We start from the raw sequence: 22,285 nt of genomic DNA, 5'->3' as shown, positions 1-22,285 counted from the left end.
TAGCGCTGATGAATTGCCTCTGTCCGCGGCATCTAGTACACATACGGTGACAGTGACAAAAGGCAAAACAGGCTCCATGGTTGCCACGCTATGGCGTCTGCCAGGGTAATCCAGGGAAAACGGGCTCGAAATGATTGTTTGCCGTTGCTTTCCTGGAGGAAGGAATGAGTGACTACATGTACTCAGAACCACTCGCGACAACGAAATTTGCCCCATCAGGCACTGGGATCTCAACCCGGAATTCCAAGGGTCGGGGGACACTGCGATGGGGTGGAACAGGGGCAGAGTTTATGCTTTCCGGTGCCTTGTGCATGTTCTGCAGGACCGCAGGCAGGAGGACAGAGCCCCCCTGCAGTGTATCTGCAACCGCCCTCCCCCGCCACAAAGTCCCATACCCCCCTCACCCAAAATAACCAGAAGGAGGGGCGCCAGGGGCCGTGAAAACTGTCACTGCACCCCAGCAGAGTGCTCAAGTACCCAAAAGCTCTCATACCCTAAATTTTGAGAAGTCCTTCCCTTCCAGACTCACCCAAGCCTGTTTGAAGGGGGGGGGGAGAAGGGGGTTGGTAATTGCATAGGACGGTCACCTTTACCAGGGTACAGACACGGGGGCAGGATCAGCAGCAGGTCACACACACAGTGCAGTCAGTAGGCACCCTGGTCGGTATGGGAGGTGGTTTCCAGGTTCTGTGTGGGTGGGGGGGGATGTGACTTTGTAGCGGGGGAGGGCGGTTACAGATCTTATGCAGCGGTCCTTGTCCTGGACCGCAGAGTCACGCAGCAGAGGAATCTGTATCCGTCCTCCTCCGCCACAAGGTCACATAGCCCCCGCACACAGAATCCCAAAAAGGAGGGATGGCAGGCTCCGTTGAAACAACCAGTCCGGCACTGCGGACCACTCTAGGAGCAGGAGCCTGTCATTCCTCGAGTTTAGAGGCGGTCTTTACATCACCGCACACCCTACCCAGCACAGTCTGCGTCCCAGTTTCAACCCTTTAATGCAAAGTCATTAATAAAGAAACCTTTGTTAAGTAACAATGGAACATGTATTTTATTTTTACACGTGTGTTGGAAGTGGGGGAAACGGGGTGAACGGGGTATGTAACTGCAGAGGATAGTCAACAGTAACTGGGTAAAGAAACAGGGGCAGGTTCAGCTTCTCTGTAAAGAAACTGAACAGTCACAGGTCACGCTGCTCGCTGGTACTTGAAGAGTTCCTTGTTGCTGTCCAAGGCGCCTGTATAGGGCTTCATGAGCCAGGGCATTAGCGGGTAGGCTGGGTCCCCGAGGATCACTATAGGCATCTGCACATCCCCAACAGTTATTTTGTGGCCCGGGAAGAAACTACCTTCCTGCAGGTGTCTAAACAGACCACAGTTCCTGAAAACACACGCGTCATGAACCTTGCCTGGCCACCCGACGTTGATGTTGGTAAAACGTCCCCTATGCTCCACCAGTGCTTGCAGCACCATTGAAAAGTAGCCCGATTTCTCAGCAGCTGACTGTGGAAGAGGTGGACGATATGGTGTGAGGAGGTGAAAACGGCCATAACTGCAGCGGGCTCCATGATCGCAGTGCTGTGACGTCTGCGCTGTCACTGACCAGAAAAGTGCACAAACAGATTGCCCGCAGGCGCTTTCGGGGAGGGAGGGAGGGCGTGATTGACGGTTCAATGATGACAGTTACCCAAAACCACCCTCGACACATTTTTCCCCCCAGCAGGCATTGGGGGCTCTACCCAGCATTCCAATGGGCAGCGGGGACTGCGGGAACTGTGGGATAGCTTCCCACAGTGCACCACTTCCAAAGTCGACGCTGGCCCCGTTAGTGTGGACTCACAAAGTCGAATTAGTGTCCTTAGTGTGGATACACAAATTCGACTTCGTAAGGTCGATTCCACAAATTCAAATTAAGTTGAACCGAACTACTCTTGTAGTGTAGACATACCCTGAAATGTCTTCAGTAACTGCAGCTATTAAAGCCTTTACCAACAACAAGGGCAGGCACTGCTCTACAGCCAAAATGCTTCTGAAATAAATGTAGTCAAACTTTACTAATTCTGGGTCACTGAGAACGAAAATGATGCTTAAAATTGTTGATTGGCTCTAGTTTTCAAGATATGCTATTGGGTCAGTATATACGACCCTTGACTTGGGAATGGCGGAGGATAAGTGAGTTATAAAGGGAAGGGATCTCAATTTAAACCAGAAATGACTAAAATACATCTTTGACTGGATCTATGAATAAATCTATAACTGGGTTTGGACAGTACTTGCTTTTTAGGCAAAACAATGAATGATGCAATCTGATGCTGGTATTGCGTCATACATTATATGAATTGCATCATGTTCTTCCTAGAAGTCATGGATGATGCAATCATAACGAAGCTTACATCACTCTGCTGAACAAATTGGCCTATATCAGCACTAGAAATCATACAGTGTCGTGCTCTCTTATTTGTCAGTGTTTGATTTTGCAAAGGGACACATTTCTGTTTAGCCAAAGTGAGCAGAGATGCCTCGTACTTGTGTGAACAGTGCAGATAACTTCTGCTATGTTTGTGGTGAAGTGACTTTTGCATCACAAAAGCGCAGTCTAACCACTATGGTTAAGAAAGCCTATCACCTTTATTTTGGCTGCAAAATTGGAGATCAGGACAAGAGGTGGGCCCCACACATATGCTGCAACACTTGTGCAACAAATCTTCACCAGTGGTTGAACAGGAAAAGGAAATCTATGCCTTTTGCAGTGCCAATGATTTGGAGAGAGCCAACAGATCATACCAGCAATTGTTACTTCTGCCTGGTGCCTCCAGTTGGGAAAGGTGTGTCAAAGAAGAAAAAGTGGACTGTGCATTATCCAAACATTCCATCAGCTATATGCCCAGTACCCCACAGAGAAGGATTGCCGGTTCCTGATGCACCAGAATCATTCTCACTTGAGTCAGACGAGGAAGAGGATGAAACTTCTGGTCCTGATCCATCAATGTCACAGGACCCACATTTTCTCCCATCCTCCTCCTCTGAACCACACCTCATAACACAAGGTGAACTGAATGACCTTGTCAGGGATTTGGAACTACCCAAGAGTAAGGCAGAGCTGTTGGGCTCCAGACTACAGCAGTAGAATCTCCTGGCAGGTGATGTTAGGGTTTCCATGTTCCGTGACCGTCAAAAGGATCTTGTCTCATTCTTCTTCATGGAAGGTGATCTTGTAGCCTGCAACAACATCGATGGTGTGATGGCAGCCCTCAACATCGTTCACGATCCAGATGAATGGAGACTGTTCATTGATTCATCGAAGACGAGTCTTAAAGCTGTTTTGCCGCATAATGGCAATGTTTTGCCATCAATTCCAGTTGGTCATGCAGTCCATATGAAGGAAACCTATGACAACATGAAACAACTTTTGAGGTGCATAAACTATGACCAACATCAGTGGCAGCTTTGTAGCGATTTGAAGGTTGTTGCTCTCTTGCTTGGTCTGCAGACTGGATACACAAAGTACTGCTGTTTTCTCTGCGAATGGGATAGTGGTGCAAGAGATTCCCACTTCATCAAGAAAGATTGGCCACTCCGACAGTCATTGGAGCCTGGGAGGAAAAGTGTTCAGCTTCCACCACTTGTTGAATCAAGGAAGATTTTGTTACCACCCTTACACATCAAGCTGGGTCTGATGAAGAACTTTGTCAAGGCCATTGACAAAACACAAGCAGCTTTCAAGTACCTCCGTGGAAAATTTCCAAGGTTAAGTGAAGCTAAGATACAGGGAGTTTCGCAAGGGAGTTCTCCAGGTGAAGGAGGAGCAAATACAGCATCTGTGGGGTAAGTGACTGTCGTGTTTGTTTGTATTTGGGGGTTACTTGCTGTGTGCTGAGCTTGTGTTTGTCAGTCTGTTTGTTTGTTTGTTTGAAGGACCGTGTGCTCTGGCTGGCAGTTGGAGGCCGTGAGCTTCAAAGGAAGGTTTGAAAGCTCGAAGCCTCTGGTAATTGGCTGAGCTTTAATCAGTGGGCGGGGCATTCACTCAGGCCAGGGCTTTATAAAGCCATGCACAAGCGACCAGGGGCTGCTAACAGGGAGTTTCGCAAGGGAGTTTAGAAGGGGAGCGGGAAGGGAGTGGGAGTCCCTTGCCGGCCCTAACCCCTTCCCTGTAGTCCCCTTAAACCTATAAACCGAACTACGTTCCAAAACCTCTTTCTGTAAACCACCCTTCCATTAACTAGGAGACAATGCAGGCAGAAGCCCAGCAGCAGAGTGGGGGCTATCCAGTGTATTGCACTGAGTGTAGCATGTATGATTACCTGCCCTGTGGGTGGGTGGCGTATGTGTGCAGTCGGTGCAAGGAGCTCCTGGCCCTCAGAGACCATGTACGGACTTTGGAGGCCAGGGTGGCGGAACTGGAGGAGCTAAGAGAGGCAGAGAGGTATGTTGATGAGGCTTTCTGGGACACTGTAGAATTGTCCCACCTCCGCTCAGACAGCCCCTGTGCTGTTGAGGAGGAAGAACGGCCCAGGGAAGCAGAGCAGTCAATGGGAGCAGAGGGAAAACTTCCCGTAGTTGGGACCCTCCATCCAGATGGTGCTGGGGTTGCCTCTCGCACTGAGGTTGCCTCTCCGGGGGAGGGAACTCCAGTTTCTAGGAAAAGGCAGGTATTAGTAATTCGTTAGATTCGATTATTAGAAACGTAGATAGCTGGGTTTGTGATGACCGGGAGAACCGTATGGTGACTTGCCTGCCTGGTGCGAAGGTTGCGGATCTCTCGAGGCATCTAGAGAGACTTATGTGTAGTGCTGGGGAGGATTTGGTGGTCATGGTACATATAGCTACCAATGACATAGGTTAGGGTAGGAGAGATGTCCTGGAAGCCAAATTTAGGCTGCTAGGGAACAGACTGAAATCCAGGACCTCTATGGTGGCATTCTCAGAAATGCTTCCAGTTCCTCGCGCAGGGCCAGGTAGGCAGGCAGAGCTTCAGAGTCTCAACGCGTGGATGAGACGATGGTATAGAGAGGAGGGGTTCACGTTCATTAGGAACTGGGGAAACTTCTGGGATGGGAGGAGCCTATACAGGAGAGATGGGCTCCACCTAAACCAAAGTGGAACCAGACTGCTGGCACTAAACATTAAAAAGGTTGTAGAGCAGTTTTTAAAGTAGGAGATGGGGGAAAGCCGATTGCTGCATAGGAGCGTGTGGATCGGACACAGACTTCTCTTAGGGGACAGTCTGATGATAGAGAATCTCTAGGTTATAGTCAGGAGCAGAGGATGGAAGAGGATAATGTAAGGGCCGGATCAGATGATAAACAGTCACATAAAAAAGAATCTGGCACATCAGAAAAAGGCAGGCTAATAAACAGGGACAAGTGCTTGTACACAAATGCCAGAAGTCTAAATAATAAGATGGGTGAACGAGAGTGCCTTGTGATAAAGGAGGATATTGATATAATAGGCATCACAGAAACTTGGTGAACTGAGAGCAATCAATGGGACACAATCATTCTGGGGTACAAAATATATCGGAAGGACAGAATAGGTCATGCAGGGGGAGGAGTGGCACTATATGTGAAAGAAAGTGTAGATTCAAATGAAGTAAAAATCTTAAGCGAATCCACATGTTCCATAGAATCTCTATGGATAGAAATTTCATGCTCTAGTAAAAATATAACATTAGGGATCTATTATCGACCCCCTGACCAGGACAGTAATAGTGATGATGAAATGCTAAGGGAAATTAAAGAGGCTATCAAAATTAAGAACCCAATAATAGTGGGGGATTTCAATTATCCCCATATTGACTGGGAACATTTCACTTCAGGACGAAATGCAGAGATAAAATTTCTCGATACTTTAAATGACTGCTTCATGGAGCAGCTGGTACGGGAACCCACAAGGGGAGAGGCAACTCTAGATTTAATCCTGAGTGGAGTGCAGGAGCTGGTCCAAGAGGTAACTATAGCAGGACCGCTTGGAAATAGTGACCATAATACAATAGCATTCAACATCCCTGTGGTGGGAAGAACACCTCAACTGCCCAACACTGTGGCATTTAATTTCAAAAGGGGGAACTATACAAAAATGAGGGGGTTAGTTAGACAAAAGTTAAAAGGTACAGTGACTAAAGTGAAATCCCTGCAAGTTGCATGGGCACTTTTTAAAGACACCATAATAGAGGCCCAACTTCAATGTATACCCCAAATTAAGAAAAACAGTAATAACTAAAAAAAGAGCCACCGTGGCTTAACAACCATGTAAAAGAAGCAGTGAGAGATAAAAAGACTTCCTTTAAAAAGTGGAAGTCAAATCCTAGTGAGGCAAATAGAAAGGAGCACAAACACTGCCAACTTAAGTGCAAGAGTGTAATAAGAAAAGCCAAAGAGGAGTTTGAAGAATGGCTAGCCAAAAACTCCAAAGGTAATAACAAAATGTTTTTTAAGTACATCAGAAGCAGGAAGCTAAACAACCAGTGGGGCCCCTTGACGATCGAAATACAAAAGGAGCGCTTAAAGACGATAAAGTCATTGCGGAGAAACTAAATGGATTCTTTGCTTCAGTCTTCACGGCTGAGGATGTTAGGGAGATTCCCAAACCTGAGCTGGCTTTTGTAGGTGACAAATCTGAGGAACTGTCACAGATTGAAGTGTCACTAGAGGAGGTTTTGGAATTAATTGATAAACTCAACATTAACAAGTCACCGGGACCAGATGGCGTTCACCCAAGAGTTCTGAAAGAACTCAAATGTGAAGTTGCGGAACTATTAACTAAGGTTTGTAACCTGTCCTTTAAATCGGCTTCGGTACCCAATGACTGGAAGTTAGCTAATGTAACGCCAATATTTAAAAAGGGCTCTAGAGGTGATCCCAGCAATTACAGACCAGTAAGTCTAACGTTGGTACTGGGCAAATTAGTCGAAACAATAGTTAAGAATAAAATTGTCAGACACATAGAAAAACATGAACTGTTGAGCAATAGTCAACATGGTTTCTGTAAAGGGAAATTGTGTCTTACTAATCTATTAGATTTCTTTGAAGGGGTCAACAAACATGTGGACAAAGGGAATCCGGTGGATGTAGTGTACTTAGATTTCCAGAAAGCCTTTGACAAGGTCCCTCACCAAAGGCTCTTATGTAAATTAAGCCGGCATGGGATAAAAGGGAAGGTCCTTTCATGGATTGAGAACTAGTTAAAGGACAGGGAACAAAGGGTAGGAATTAATGGTAAATTCTCAGAATGAAGAGGGGTAACTAGTGGCGTTCCCCAAGGGTCAGTCCTCGGACCAATCCTATTCAATTTATTCATAAATGATCTGGAGAAAGGGGTAAACAGTGAGGTGGCAAAGTTTGCAGATGATACTAAACTGCTCAAGATAGTTAAGACCAAAGCAGATTGTGAAGAACTTCAAAAAGATCTCACAAAACTAAGTGATTGGGCAACAAAATGGCAAATGAAATTTAATGTGGATAAATGTAAAGTAATGCACATTGGAAAAAATAACCCCAACTATACATACAACATGATGGGGGCTAATTTAGCTACAATGAGTCAGGAAAAAGATCTTGGAGTCATCGTGGATAGTTCTCTGAAGATGTCCACGCAGTGTGCAGAGGCGGTCAAAAAAGCAAACAGGATGTTAGGAATCATTAAAAAGGGGATAGAGAATAAGACTGAGAATATATTATTGCCCTTATATTAATCCATGGTACGCCCACATCTCGAATGCTGTGTACAGATGTGGTCTCCTCACCTCAAAAAAGATATTCTAGCACTAGAAAAGGTTCAGAAAAGGGCAACTAAAATGATTAGGGGTTTAGAGAGGGTCCCATTAAAGATTAAAGAGACTAGGACTCTTCAGCTTGGAAAAGAGAAGACTAAGGGGGGATATGATAGAGGTATATAAAATCATGAGTGATGTTGAGAAAGTGGATAAGGAAAAGTTATTTACTTATTCCCATAATACAAGAAGTAGGGGTCACCAAATGAAATTAATAGGCAGCAGGTTTAAAACAAATAAAAGGAAGTTCTTCTTCACGCAGCGCACAGTCAACTTGTGGAACTCCTTACCTGAGGAGGTTGTGAAGGCTAGGACTATAACAATGTTCAAAAGGGGACTGGATAAATTCATGGTGGCTAAGTCCATAAATGGCTATTAGCTAGGATGGGTAAGAATGGTGTCCCTAGCCTCTGTTCGTCAGAGGATGGAGATGGATGGCAGGAGAGAGATGACTTGATCATTGCCTGTTAGGTTCACTCCCTCTGGGGCACCTGGCATTGGCCACTGTCGGTAGACAGATACTGGGCTAGATGGACCTTTGGTCTGACCCGGTACGGCCGTTCTTATGTTCTTATAAAGGAAGGTGTCTTTGTTGGTCCTCAGATTCGTGAACTTCTTCGAGATGATGCATTTGACCATGCATTGCGTGGCAAGGAAAAGACGGCCTGGAAAGCCTTCCAGTTAGTGGCAATAAATTTTCTCGGAAACAACAAGGCAGACAACTACAGGTTGTTGGTGGAAAACCTCCTCAAGGCATACAAAAGCCTTGGTTGCAACATGTCACTAAAGATACATTTTTTGCACTCTCATCTAGATTTTTTTCCACCGAACTGTGGAGCAGTGAGCGACGAGCGATTTCACCAGGACATTGCAACAATGGAAAAACGCTATCAGGGCAAATGGAGCCCATCAATGCTTGCAGACTATTGCTGGACAGTAACAAGAGATGCTCCATTTAATGAATACAAGAGACAAGCCAAGAAGCGCCAAGTAGACACTGAATAGGACTAAACTATGTACATAATAGTTTTTTGCCTTTTGTTTCATAATAAATTTTATTTATATAACCCTTTTGCTGATTTTTAAAGTGTTACATAAACAGGACAGGTGAAATATTATCATGTAAAGCAACCATAAACACATGAAAAGACCTAGGTTTACAATTTATGATTAAAACTCTACTATCTACACAATATACATAGACATAAAATGTAAAAACTTAAATATCTTAGAAACAGTAGCCAATCAGTTGTTTTAATTGTCATATTTGAATTCAGCACATCAAAATACATAATAAATAGCACATTTTAATCTCTGAAGCAGACGGCTTCTCAAAAATTGTAGACCAGTGGATTATTGGACTAATTTAAAACAAGAAATACATTGTAAGATACTCTGACTGAAAGGGAGTTTAGTGACAAAAATCACTGTAAAGAAGATAGCTCATTTTTAAGGTCTGGGATCCAAGAGAACAGTGATTAGCATAAACACACCACCTTTTCAGCACGACTGCTAGCTTCTGACTCAAATATAAAAGAATTGGGAACCAGATACTTTTGCAGATGTTGTAAATTACAAATGAAGAGCAGGAAGCAACACTAGGGTTAAGCTTAAGTTATTTCAAGTCCAAGAAAACGTTTATGCTAACACTGAACTCGTTTACAAAAGAAAATGTTGCAGGTGCATTCCTGTATGAACTTAGCTAGCAAGCTCAAAAGGAATGTAAGTGAAACGCTCCATCACACTTCATTAAAAAAGTGTAAGGATTTAAACCACATAATGTTAAGGCAGCTGCAATAGAGTAATCCACTAAAAACAGATAAATGTCTTTGGGTACTGAAGGTATTACATACAAATCACCAAAGGACACTGTGTTCCAAAACATATTCCCACTTCAGACAGAGGGAAGATTTAAAAAAGCAGCCAGTCTTGTATGAGGATGTTCTGAAGTAAGGTACCGGACTCAGGGCCGGCTCCAGGGGTTTTGCCGCCCCAAGCAGTCAAAAAAAAAAAAAAGCCTCAATGGTGATCTGCGGCAATTCAGCGGGAGCGAGGGACCCTCCGCCGAATTGCTGTGGAATACCGAAAAGTGCCGCCCCGCTCCCGAGTTGCCACCCCAAGCGCCTGCTTGATAAGCTGGTGCCTGGAGCCGGCCCTGACTGGACTGGATTGACAAGAAATGTACGTGAGCTACAACTGCTTGTAACAGATGATCCTTCTAACTTAATTAGTCACTGTATAGCCAGCTGCCTGGAGTCAACAAAGCTGCCAAGCATTTCATCTGTGCCAGAGGGGAAAGAGAAACTGGCACCCCCACATCCTTTACCTCTTCCCCAATTTTTTTTTATTATTTGCCTTTATTTGCTATTGCTGTAATTAAAAACTTTTGGCTTTTCATCCGTCTCCAGACTTGGAAATCCTCTATCGCTTTTCTTCTTGCAAGTGTAAAATTCTGAATTCCTCCTCTTCTCCCCACCCCCCAAAGTCCTTGGAGATAAAAAGGGTGGTTAGAATCTGGTTAACAACCATAACCATAAAAACAGCCTGGCAGGAGAGTTACCCCTAGAATCTGGACATAAACATGTCCCTCTCTATCAGGTTAAGAATTTTTTTTCTTTATCCAGTGAAGAAACAATAAGATGCTGACAAAAAAAAAATCAGGTCCCTCCAGTTCATATCTTAGCATCCTTGGCTATTGTTAGCTACATAATCAAAACTAGTTACAGAAAACGTTACAGCAAATTGGAAAATATGACATTAGGAGTTGGTATTTTCTGTTAGTCACACACCCAAACTTTATGTATCTACAAGTTGTTATTCCTGAAACAAAAACTTTCAGATAAAATTACAAATATACAGACCTTTAAAAACAGTGTTACTAGAACATCCAAGTCCAACTGGAACTCTGTCCTCATATCCGTACTCACATTCTATCTCAAGGCTAGAGAACCTCACACACAACTTAAGTTCTCCCTAAATGGATGCCAGTAGTTTGCTCTTTAAGGCTACATCTACACTAGCATATTTGAGGAAGTCTTCCCCCACTGCACTACTGCCAGTGCAGCTCTGCCACTACTACTGTAGACAGGGCTCAGTGTGTCACCCAACTCTACACGGAGAATTTCCCAAGCTTCTAGTGTTTACTTTTAACTATACATTCTATTTGTGCTTTAAAGAGAAATTTATTCTCAAACTTGGCTACAGCTCAATGAAGATGTGTGTCTGGGAATTTTCTTAGTTTTCATTCATGTGGAGAAAAAAGGGTGGGTTTGTGCTTATACAATTCTAAAACCAGGGTCCGGATTTAGCTTGCAACTTTACTGAAGCCTGCATTTTATCAATGGTGCTTGAATATGCCAAGCTTTGCATGTTACGCTCGTGGAACTCAACTTCTGTGAAAACTCAAATACAATCCACAGAGAAAGAGTGAAGTCTCAAAGGAAGTTTGTACCTGGCATGAGCAGGACCTCACTTGGGATATCAGGGAAGTATGAGCTTTGCAAAACCATTGGAGAATGTGGCTGACATGAACATATTTCAGGCCTCACTGGCCTCTACCAGCATAGTTCTAAAATACTTGCGTGATGAAGTGTCCGCCCCACACTGGCTAGTAAGAGGTTAATACAACTGGGGAGGCTGTGTGAAAAGCAGAAGAAGAGGATCTTCTTCCTCTTAGATAGAATAGAAGAGGATCTGTGAGGAGCAGCCAATCAGGACCTGGTAGGTCCATAAAAAAGAGCCTCTGGGCAGAGTAGGGTCAGTAGCTGCCTAGAGTTTGAGGAGGGAGGAACGTCTGGGGTAGGTTGCAATGCTGTAGCACCTTGGACAGAGTGGTGCAGGCAGAAGCCTGGTGAGAAGAGGAGGTCCGGATGGGCTGCTGAGACTGATGAGGGTATTGTGCCCAGGGGGAAGTGGCTCAGGGAAATGCAGTGATAGTAGTGGGCAGGCCCGGGAAACACCCTCCCCCCGCCAGGGAAGTGGCAGGACAATTGACTGCAGTCGCCACTGGGGAGGTGGCTGGACTAGGAGCTAAACTCCCTCGGAAGAGGGGGAAACACAGATAGTGACATGGTCAGAGGGCTGAGCCACGAAGAGGACGTTGCAGTTTCAGACACTGCGAGAGGGTTTACAATTGGACTGCAGAGAAGGAGTGATGGTGTACAGACTGTGAATTGCAGCGTCAGCCTTGAGCTAATCCCCAGAATGACCAGGAGGAGGTGCCAGTCTGGCAGTGAGTGGCATGGTCTGTGACAACTTGAATTATGATTTATTGACTCATTAAGGAGATTTCCATGTTTATTTTTTAACCTTTGATTAATATACAATTTAAAGGAAAGCAAACTGACAAATTAACCCTGATACGCATACAGTAATAATCAGGTTGCTTCTTTCATAATATCCAAAACATGGCAGATGTAGAAGTTAGCACTAACAATATAAAACATAATGGTGTAAATTGTCAGCTGCACCAGAACAGGGGCCAAACCGGCCCCTGAAGCAAGTTAGAAGAACCCAGTGGTTGCTTTAGTTTTCACTGGCCTTGAATGCCACCTAAGGGCCATTACACCAGAAAGAACTGCTTGAATAAACTGTGCTTTGGCTCCTCAAAATACCCTAGTTCTTCCAACACATCCCCTATGCTGGGTGCAGGAGGCACTGATGTAGGGTTGGCCATGCTGGATTTATGCCAACTGAGGATTCCTTCATATCAGTGGAATCCATTTAGAGCAGCTTTAAGGAGCAACATAAAGGGATCTTAAGGTTGGTCAGAATCTGGTCCAGTATTTCTTAATATTTTGCATCACGAAATGGATTAACAAAATTAAGAAATAAACGACAGTTCTGCTGCTAAGAGGAAGCAGTTCTACAACAGTCAGGCCTACTAACCACAGAAGCAGAAGTCTTTCATTAGTTGCCGTTTTGGTTGATTGCTATGTTCACAAACTAATTAATAAAAAAGGAGCACTATTAATCTCTATAGAAGCAGACATGACATTCTAACACTACTGTAATTTAGCACCCCATACTTTCATCATCATATTAAAGATGTCCTTTCAGTTTAGGTGTTTTATTCCAAGGGCTCCTTCCCTGAATTAACTACTGCAGGGACTGCAACCTTTTCCCCCTACAAATGTTGAGTCTAATTCCCATAACACATTTTTCTCATAAAATCATAATAAAATGATAAACTACCCAATCATACTGCACAATTAATCCAAGGTCAAGCCAACTGTTGGATACAAGTCTTCAATGTTTGTTCAGGTTAAACATGTGGGGGCTTAACCAGAAAGTGGTTTTTTTTTTAAATTAATGTTAAGTATTTCTACACCCACTATTGCAATACAGTCATTTTAAAATGTGTAAAGCAGTCTTTCATTATACACACAGCCAGATCTTGATCACTAGACTTATGCATTCTTTGACTCCTTACTGCTGGTGATTTGTTGACCATCTGAGGTCAATGTGGCTCTTAGGGCCTGAATAGGTTTTAGAGGGTCAGGTGCCTTTCTTCAGGAGTCGGAGCATATTTATTTTATGGTAAGCCCAGTCTGTGCTAGCCCACTGCTTAGATCTATAATTTCAAAGCAAAATATGAAATGGCCATTTTTTTTGTACTCCAGCCTGTGTCGTATTCAGCTATCAAGCATTATTTAACTACTGAGATATATTTTGGACAAGTAAAAGTCAATGGAAATATGTATCAGCACTGAAATGATTCATTTTACAAGTTTATTCACATTTTAGACTTCATTTCACAGTGCAAAGCACTATGGATGCACTCATCAGAAAGTCTTAAAATTTCTCTTTTGTCTGCCTGAAAGCCACTAACCTCTCCTTCTTGAAAATGTTTCCTGAGTTGCTTCAGCATGAGAGTGAGTTTCTTTGACTGCACTCCACTATAGGCCAGCAGCATGCCACCAAACTGACGCTCAGTGATCCGCCCATTCACAGGATCATGCCTTTCAAACTGGAAGAGAAAGAAGATTAAAACAAAACACTAATATTAAAGCAATTCTGCTTTAATAGGAAGCTGATATTTTATTCAGGAGGTGCACAACATTTACTGTAATGCTGAGCTAAGTGTGGTCGACAGTATTTCCAGAAGCAGCTCTAACTGTGCTCAACATCTCCTCTTCACCGATGTCAGTGATTATTTATTTATCTGTTTTACACACACATCCCAGTACTTGGACAACCATTTAGGAATGTCCTTTATCATGATCAACTTGTTCCATTATACAGGGGGACAGCATTTGTGGGATTGGTCCCCAACAAGGATTGATTACAACCCAGAACAGACATTTCTAAATGAAAGTAAACTAGATTTTCACTTAAAGGCGGTTCAGAAATGGTATAAAACTTGCAGTCAGAGGTTTCTAATGGGGACAGTGTCAGAAGACAGTTTGCCAGTACTAGAAAATACATGCCACACACTGCAGGCCACAGAAGTGCGACTGTGTGTCATGCAGAGAACAAGCCGCTGTCAGTAACCCCTTCTCAGGGCTCAGTCCTGCACAGATCCTTCAATAAAACACAGTAAGCATGACTTAAAAACAACAGTGGGGAGAAACATGGCTGACAAGAGGCTTGGTGGTCAGTAAATCAGGAAGGGAAAATCCCCAAATTCTATGTAGGGACTGTCAGTGAGAGAAGACTCCTTCCCTTGCTCTTGATTTCCCCTGACAATTGCCAAGTCTTGGTAAACTCTTCATTCGACAGCTGCCAATATCTAGCCTCTGAGAGGCTTACGAAGATTGTTGGGGGACACTTCCACCCCAACCTCCCTTCACAAGCCTTTCAGAGGGGGAAAAACGTTGTTTTCCCACTGAATAGCCTCCTTAGTGATCAGGTTAGAGGCTAACATCAATCTCTGCTAGTAAAAAGGCTAGAGACTTAGTAGAGCAAAAATAAATAAATACAAAAACAAATCACAAACAGTCAAGGATCTAACATGACATTTGCAAATTATCAGTCTGTTTACTCTGCTTATAGGTTGTACCTCTTCACCCTCACCCATTGTTGGTGTTGTCCATTTAGATTCTAAGCTCTTTGGCCAAGGACTATTACTTCATTTGTGGATAGTGCCTAACACAGGGGGACCCCAATCTCAGTTGCTCCCTAGGCACTATTATTAAAAAAAAAAAAGTGAAAGCTCACAAAAAACACTTTAACATCTTATATCAAGTTTGCCAGAGCTGATATAAGAAAGCCAACAGATACCATCCCTTAGCTACCTAGCCCCATAAACAACCACCCCCATCAAGCTCCTGTCTCTGTACAAACAAACATAAATAGATAGTCTTGCAACATGACCTGAAGGTCAACAAGCTCAAACTATTTTGGACCAAAGGATGTGTATGAGTGTTCTTTACTTAAACTACCTAACAAGTAGGCAGCTTGTAAACAAGCCATTACAATTTGCATGCTAATGAAAAGAGCTGAGTAAATAATTCATAGTGAATAATTTACTTGATCAATTTCACTGCTTTTCTTCTCCCTGTTCACGAACTGTATGGAGAGATTCAAATTTTATTTGAAATTTGCAAAGTAGTTATTGGTCTGCAGCTTGACAGTGAGACATTGGTTGCGAGTACTCAACATTCAAAATTTGAACTGTTTGAATTGAAAACATAGGCCATGCACTAGGATTCAGTTTTCTGATTGGGTATGAGAACTTTTGGGTTTCTGATCTGAATGACTCATGGATTATGAATTCCATAGTTTGTTCCCTGTACTGTTTAGTCAAAATTAACTATTATAGCAAAATTTCTGACCTTTGAAGATTCAATTTTTGGAAGGAAATTAAATAACTATGTCTAGTCCCAAGATGCAAAAAAATACATATATTTAAAAAAAATACCAATTTGATCGTCAGTCTTTTTCTCTGAGCTTAAATGGTGTGTGCAATATCTGGGAAGCCATGTAACCTCTTAACTGTAGTTTGCTAAAGAATCCCACGTATTCTGTACCCAAAACACTGAACTCTTTCCTTCTCATTTGCTGTAGGAAAAACCCTATCAAAGTCAGAGGAAAAATACAGTCTTCATTAACATCAGAAGTAAGGAACTTAACCCGTTTCAATGCTGTTTCTGAGAAATATGGAAAAATGTTACAATACTTTAAGGCATAAATTTCACATCCAATGTAGTTTTAAAACCAGCAGCAAGGCTTTCTAATGGAGACTCTCCGTTTGCCTCTCAATTAACCCCCAAACATGCAAATCCGTATTTTTACTCATGTTCTTCAATGACCTCAATTTTGCAGGAGTATGAGACATTATCTTTTATTAGCACACCTGAAAGGGCTTTAAAATTTTCAAGCTCAGTTTATAATTAGTGACCTTTCTCAGACAAGTTTAAAATAAGTGTAATGTACATTATTTATTTCCCCTACCCCACTTTAACAACGTGATGACGAATTTATTCATTTTCTATCTTCATGCCCTTAACAGGATTAAGAACTGTACCCATACAAGTTTCGTCAGTACCAGCTACACCTGGGTTGTACTTTTTTGCAACTGACCAGGAATGAGAGACTGTACTAGAACATTAGTCGTGATAGTACTTCAGCTCCGAAGGGAAACAAACTCACTCCCCCTCAGCCAACCTCTCCTCTGCATTCCTCCCCTCTCAAGCTGTCTCACCTCAAGCTTTTTGGTGCCATTTTTTGGTTAGGTTAATCAAAGACCAAAAGTCAGCCTTTCACCAGGAACCACTTAATCATGGGTCCCCAGTAAGAAGAAGTGTATCAGCCAGCAAGGCCATCTTGCTCTATCCCCATTTTAGGATATGATCTTCAAATATTTCATAGGCTCAAGGATAATTACCGTATCATGATCACAGATGTGATCACAGATCCTCCCCTCCTCCCCCATGCTAGGATCTCCATCTCTCCTTAATGAGATGTCCCTTAGTAGCAGAGAGACTACTCAATACTCAAATACACTGGATAGATTAAAGACAACGCTATAATTTTCACTCAATTTCAATGGATTTATTGATTCTAAGACAGTCCTACTGAGAGTGAATGACAGCAAGGGTCCATGCAAGAAGAGGGATTAGTTTAAAAATATTTGTCAAGCTACACTATCTGAGATGCAAATATAGACGCAAATAGTGTCACTTTAAAATGTGTTAGCTGGTTGTGGTCAATTTAGCCTAGACACAGCCCTACAGATTCTTTGGCACTGCAGAGAGCAAAGATTTCTGAGACAGAAAAATCACAGGAGCTTTTACAACTTAATCAACTATCAATGAAATGAGAAACCAGGATGGAAAAGCACTTATGGAATCAAAGTCTAACCTTTATTGCTGGCACCTAATAAAATTAACACAGTCTTTAAAGAATAAGAATCTCATCAGTTCGTAACTGGTGGATCCCAAAGGCATATCAGCATAATTTGATTGCTGGTGCCCATAATCCTGCAAAAATTTGTCAAAAATGAAATAAGTGCAGCATTATGAGTTGAATGACTCAAACAAGAGGCAGAGGAGCATTTAGTACAAAAACAATTCCCCCATCCCACTGTGATGCCCCAGCCTGTACCAAACTGTGAGGTTACAACTACAATGGTGGTGTACTGGAGAATGAATCAAAGGTGAGGTGAAAAATAGGGTTTTTTACATTTTATTTACAGCAGGGTTTTGGATTTTTAAAAAAACCTATCATTCTTTTTGGTTTTTTAATACAAAGACTACTTCAGAAATACCTCTCACCTTTAAGAAGTAAAATAATATATTCAAGGGGGAGTGTTGGGAATACAGCTCATCATTATCCCTCATTATGGACCCAAATTTGGTTCCCATTTTTAAATTTCTATAAGTCATCAGCAATGATCAGTCATAAAACTTAGATAAAGTTATTCATGTGAAAGTATTAATTCACATTATTTCAGGCTTTTTTATTCTCTTTATGTTCCTTATTTTTGTTTTTCTTCCATATTGTACTTTTAAAATTAATGTCCCTTACCTATTCTCGACAAATTGATTTAATACCCCCACATCCACCAATCAATTACTGTACCTGCAGCAACTCTTACTGCATAAGTTAACAGAAATATTCACCAATACATCTTCATGCTGCCTTTAAATACTGACTAACTGTGAGTTTCCAAAACTAACAGAATCATTTAAAGCTCCGAATGAGAAAAGTAAGCATTCTCTCTTAGTTTTAATCCATGCAACAATGAAGTGATGTCAAGAAAGTAGTAATTTTTCCAAACTCTGACTCATCTGGTATAAGTTGTATTTAAATTACTTATGAAAGGGATATACAATATACAATATGTAAAAAGATATAGAGTGAGAAAACAAACAAAGGATAAGGAGAAAAAAAGGAAATAAGTATATACAAATGCTTGAGATCTGTTGCTAATCACAACAGATCATACATGGGACTTAAAAGAAAGTGGAGTTGCTACAGATAGTACCACAATATGATGCAGAGAAAACTTAACAGAAGATCAAAATGTTCTCCATTGTCCTTTATGCTTCAGAGGAGGACAAAAAAAAAAAATCAAACCCCTAGAATACACCTGGCCAATTGTGCATTGGGGAAAAAAAATCCTTCTTGACCACTACAGGTGACCAATGAATGCCATGAAGCATGAGGATTTGATTGTAGTCATTATCTTAATGCAGAGCTGCAACTGTTATGAACAGGTTGAGGGCAATGCTGAGCTACCTCTTTTCTCCATGGCCTGTGAAAGAAGGGAACAAACAGGTGTATTCACTGATTCAGATACTCCAAAGCCAGAAGGGACCACCACAACCAGCCAGCCTGACCCCTCACATGTACAAGGCCATAGAATTTGTCCTAGAAGCTCCATTAAAGCATACAGAATCACACAAACATAGGGCTTCAAGGCACCTTGAAAAGTCATCAAGTCCAGCCCCCTGCACTGTGGCAGGACCAAGGACACCTAGACCATCCCCGACAGGTGTTTGTCCAACCTGTTTCTAAAAACCTCCTATGATTCCACAATCTCCCTTGGAAGCCTGTTCCAAAGCTTAACTACCCTTACAGTTAGAAAGATTTTCTTAATATTTAACCTAAATCTCCCTTGCTGCAGACTAATCCTATTACTTCCTGTCCTATCTTCAGTGGACAAGGAGACTAATTGATCACAATCTTCTTTGTAACAAACCTTAACATATTAGAAGACTTATCAGGTTTCCCCTCAGGTCTTTTCTCAAGACTAAACAAGCCCAGTTTTTAACCTTTCTTCATAAGTCAGGTTTTCTAAATCTTTTACCATTTTTGTTGCTCTCTAGACACTCTCCAGTTTGTCCATATCTTTCCTAACATTTGGCGCCCATAATTGGACACAGTACTGCAGCTGATGCCTCACCAGTGCCAAGTAGAGCAGGACAATTACCACCCATGTCTTACATTCAACACTCCTGTTAATACACTCGAGAACAACATTAGCCTTTTTTGCAGCTGCATCACACTATTGACCCATATTCAATTTTTGATCCTCTATAATCAGCAGATCATTTTCAGCAGTACCACCATCTAACCAGTTATTTCCCATTTTGTAGTTTTGCATTTGATTTTTGCTTCCTAAGTGAAGTACTTTGCACTTTACTGAATTTCATCTTCTTGATTTCACACCAATTCACCAGTATGTCAAGGTTGTTTTGAATTCAAACCCTGATCTCTAATGTGCTTGTAACTCCTCCCAGCTTGGTGTCTGTGACAGTCTATAACCTCATGTTCATCCTTTTTACAAGACTATGATATATTTCATACAAAGTATGCCTTGTGAGGTATCACTGAAAACTCATAATTTGCTGATCATTATTGTCCTGGTAAAATGTGTGGCAACCTTGTATGGAAAGTTATAAAATTCTACTGTATAAGATACATTTCTAGTCTGGGGAAACAGCTTCAAACTAGGTCTCCAGAGACAAAACACTAGCCAATACCTCAGCCAGGTGTCAACATAATCAAATGGACTGTCACCCGGTGAAGTGGCCATTCGTTGGCAGGAAGAAGGTTGTGACCGAGAAATTTACATCTTGGCAATGCAACAGCTGGAGGTTCCTGTGCAAACAGATTTTCTGTCACCTGAACCTCAGCTGGAGATGATTCTCAAAGCAGAGATCTGCTATCAGAAAGGGGAGCAAAATCCTCATGTTATCTCTTCTCCCTTTCTCTCTGCCCACAACATCCACAATGCCTGAAGGACAAGGAAAGGATCACTGGACTAGGGGATGGGTCCTGGTTGAAAGGCATTGAACCAGTAAGACTGCAAGAACATGTGGTGAGAGCTACATTTTGCTTTCAATTCACCTAGCTTGTTAAGTTAGGTATTAATTTATGTTTTATCTTTTATTTCTTTGTAACCAATTCTGACTTTTATGCATCATTACTTGTAATCACTTAAAATCTTTCTGCAGTTCGTAAACTTGTTTTATCTAAACCAGTGTGTTTGTACTAAAGTGTCTGGGAACTTCACTTGGGATAACAAGATTTGTGCATGTCATTTCTATGACAGACTTTGAGCTTGTTTTGTCCAGAAGGAAAGAGCTAGGCAGTACAAGATGCTCAATTCGGGGATAAGTCTGGGACTGGGAATTTGCTGATGTTGCTCTGTAATAGAATTAATAGGTGGCTGGCTGGCTATAGTACTCATACAGTATAACATGGGGTGATTTACGTGCTGGAGGCTGTGTGTGTGAGGTGGCCAGGAGTGAGATTACTCTCACAGTGAAACAGTTTAAAAGGCACCCCATGTTGGAGACTTGAGGGGATGCAGCTGTTCAACAGGCCAGATTGTACCCTGGGGAAAGTCACAGTGTCATCTGCAAATTTTATAAGTGAACTCTCCACTGCATACTCCAAGTCATTAATGAAAATATTGGATAATACTAGACTCAGGACTGACACCTGTGGGACCTCACTAGATACGGCCTCCCATTTTGACAAGTGAACCATTCATATCTATTCTTTGAGTATGGCCTTTCAACCAGTTGTGCATTCACCTTACAGTAATTTCATTTCTAGACCACCTTTCCCTACTTTGCTTATGAGAATGTCATGTAGGACACACCTTTTAGCTAGATTTCTAATCTTGCCTTAAAGACTCCAACCAACAGGGAGTCCACTGCCTTCTCAGGTAAGTTTTCCCAACGTTTGTATTATCCTCACTGCTACAAAACTGCATCTTATTTCAAAGGTTGAATTTGTCTACTTTCAACTTCCAGCAACTGGATCTTGTTATGCTTCTCGGCTAGACTGAAGGATCTCCCACTACCAGATATATTTTACATGTGTAAATATCTATAGACAGTAAACAAGTCACCTCTCAACTCTCTCTTTGATAAGATGGTTAAGTTGAGTGACTTAAGGCTCATATTGGAAGGCTTGTTTTACAGCCCCTGAATCATTGTGGCCTTCCTTTGACATCTTTCTAGTATTTCCACATCCTTCTTGAAACGTGGACACTAGAAATGGACACAGTACTCTACTACCAGTCTTACCAATGCTATGTATGGCAGCAAGATCACTTTCCTACTTCTGCATGACATTCCTCTTTTTAAATATCCGAGAACTTCATTAGCCCTTTTTGCCGTAACATTGCACTGAGAATTCACGGTGGGACAATTATCTACAATGACCCTTAAGTCTTTCTCCGAGTCACTGCTTTTCCAAGACAGTCCTCCCATCCTATTGGTATAGCTTGTGTTCTTGGTTCCTAGGTGCATTACCTTGCATCTGGCTGTATTAAAATACAATTTGCTGGATTGTGACCATTTAGCCGGCAATTCAGATAGTTAACAACAACCTTTTCTTCTCATTATTTACTATCTCACCAGTCTTTGTATCATCAGCAAACTTTACAAGCAGAGAGTTTATATTACCATCTAGATTGCTGATAAAATATTAAATAGCATTGGACCAAGAGCTAGTCCCTGGGAGACCCTGCTAGAAATAGCCCTGCTTATTGATGGCTTCCCCTTGACAACTACATTTTGAGATCTGTCAGTGTGCCTGTTCTTAATCCATCTAATGTGTGCCCTGTTAGTTACTTATAATGCAAGTTTTTAAATCAAAATATCATGTGGTACTTTGTCAAATTCCTTGCAGAAATTTTAACAGTATCAAACAGTTGCCTTTATCAACTAGACCTATGATATTGTCAAAAAAAAGAAAATAGGTTTGCTTGACAAAACCTACATGCTATGCACCACTGATTATGTTTTAGCTTCTAATTCTTTGTTGATAAGAATCCTGAATTAACTGTCCCATTATTTTGCTCAGGATAAATATCTGACTAACCAGTCTATAGTTCCTTGGATCATCCCTTTTACTCTTTTTAAATGTTAGTTCTACATTAGCAGTTTTCCCCGTTCCTTTCGAATCTCCCCAGCCTTCCAAGATTGGTTAAAAATTAGTGGTTAGAAATGTGTCAATTCTAGTATGAAAAATCTCAGAACAATTCCCTGCTGTGTTCATCAAAACAGAAAAGTGGTTTTTTTTACCTTCATAACTGGTAAACTGCATGCATTGT

At 41.9% G+C, this 22,285-nt stretch overlaps 1 protein-coding gene across 8 annotated transcripts in view; it reads right to left on the bottom strand.

The window, feature by feature from the left end:
• MICU1 (mitochondrial calcium uptake 1) overlaps positions 1 to 22,285 on the bottom strand; it is a 238,456-nt gene that overhangs the window by 30,884 nt on the left and 185,287 nt on the right. For all 8 annotated transcript variants that reach the window (XM_039482943.1, XM_039482939.1, XM_039482940.1 and 5 more), the window contains one exon: positions 13,598 to 13,735. In XM_039482943.1, the coding sequence (XP_039338877.1) occupies positions 13,598 to 13,735 (138 nt within the window). The remainder of the gene's footprint in view (positions 1 to 13,597; positions 13,736 to 22,285) is intronic.

This window comes from Mauremys reevesii, linkage group 7 (genome assembly GCF_016161935.1).
Source record: "Mauremys reevesii isolate NIE-2019 linkage group 7, ASM1616193v1, whole genome shotgun sequence".
Lineage (NCBI taxonomy): Eukaryota > Metazoa > Chordata > Testudines > Geoemydidae > Mauremys > Mauremys reevesii.
This window is presented reverse-complemented; position numbering and strand designations above follow the sequence as displayed.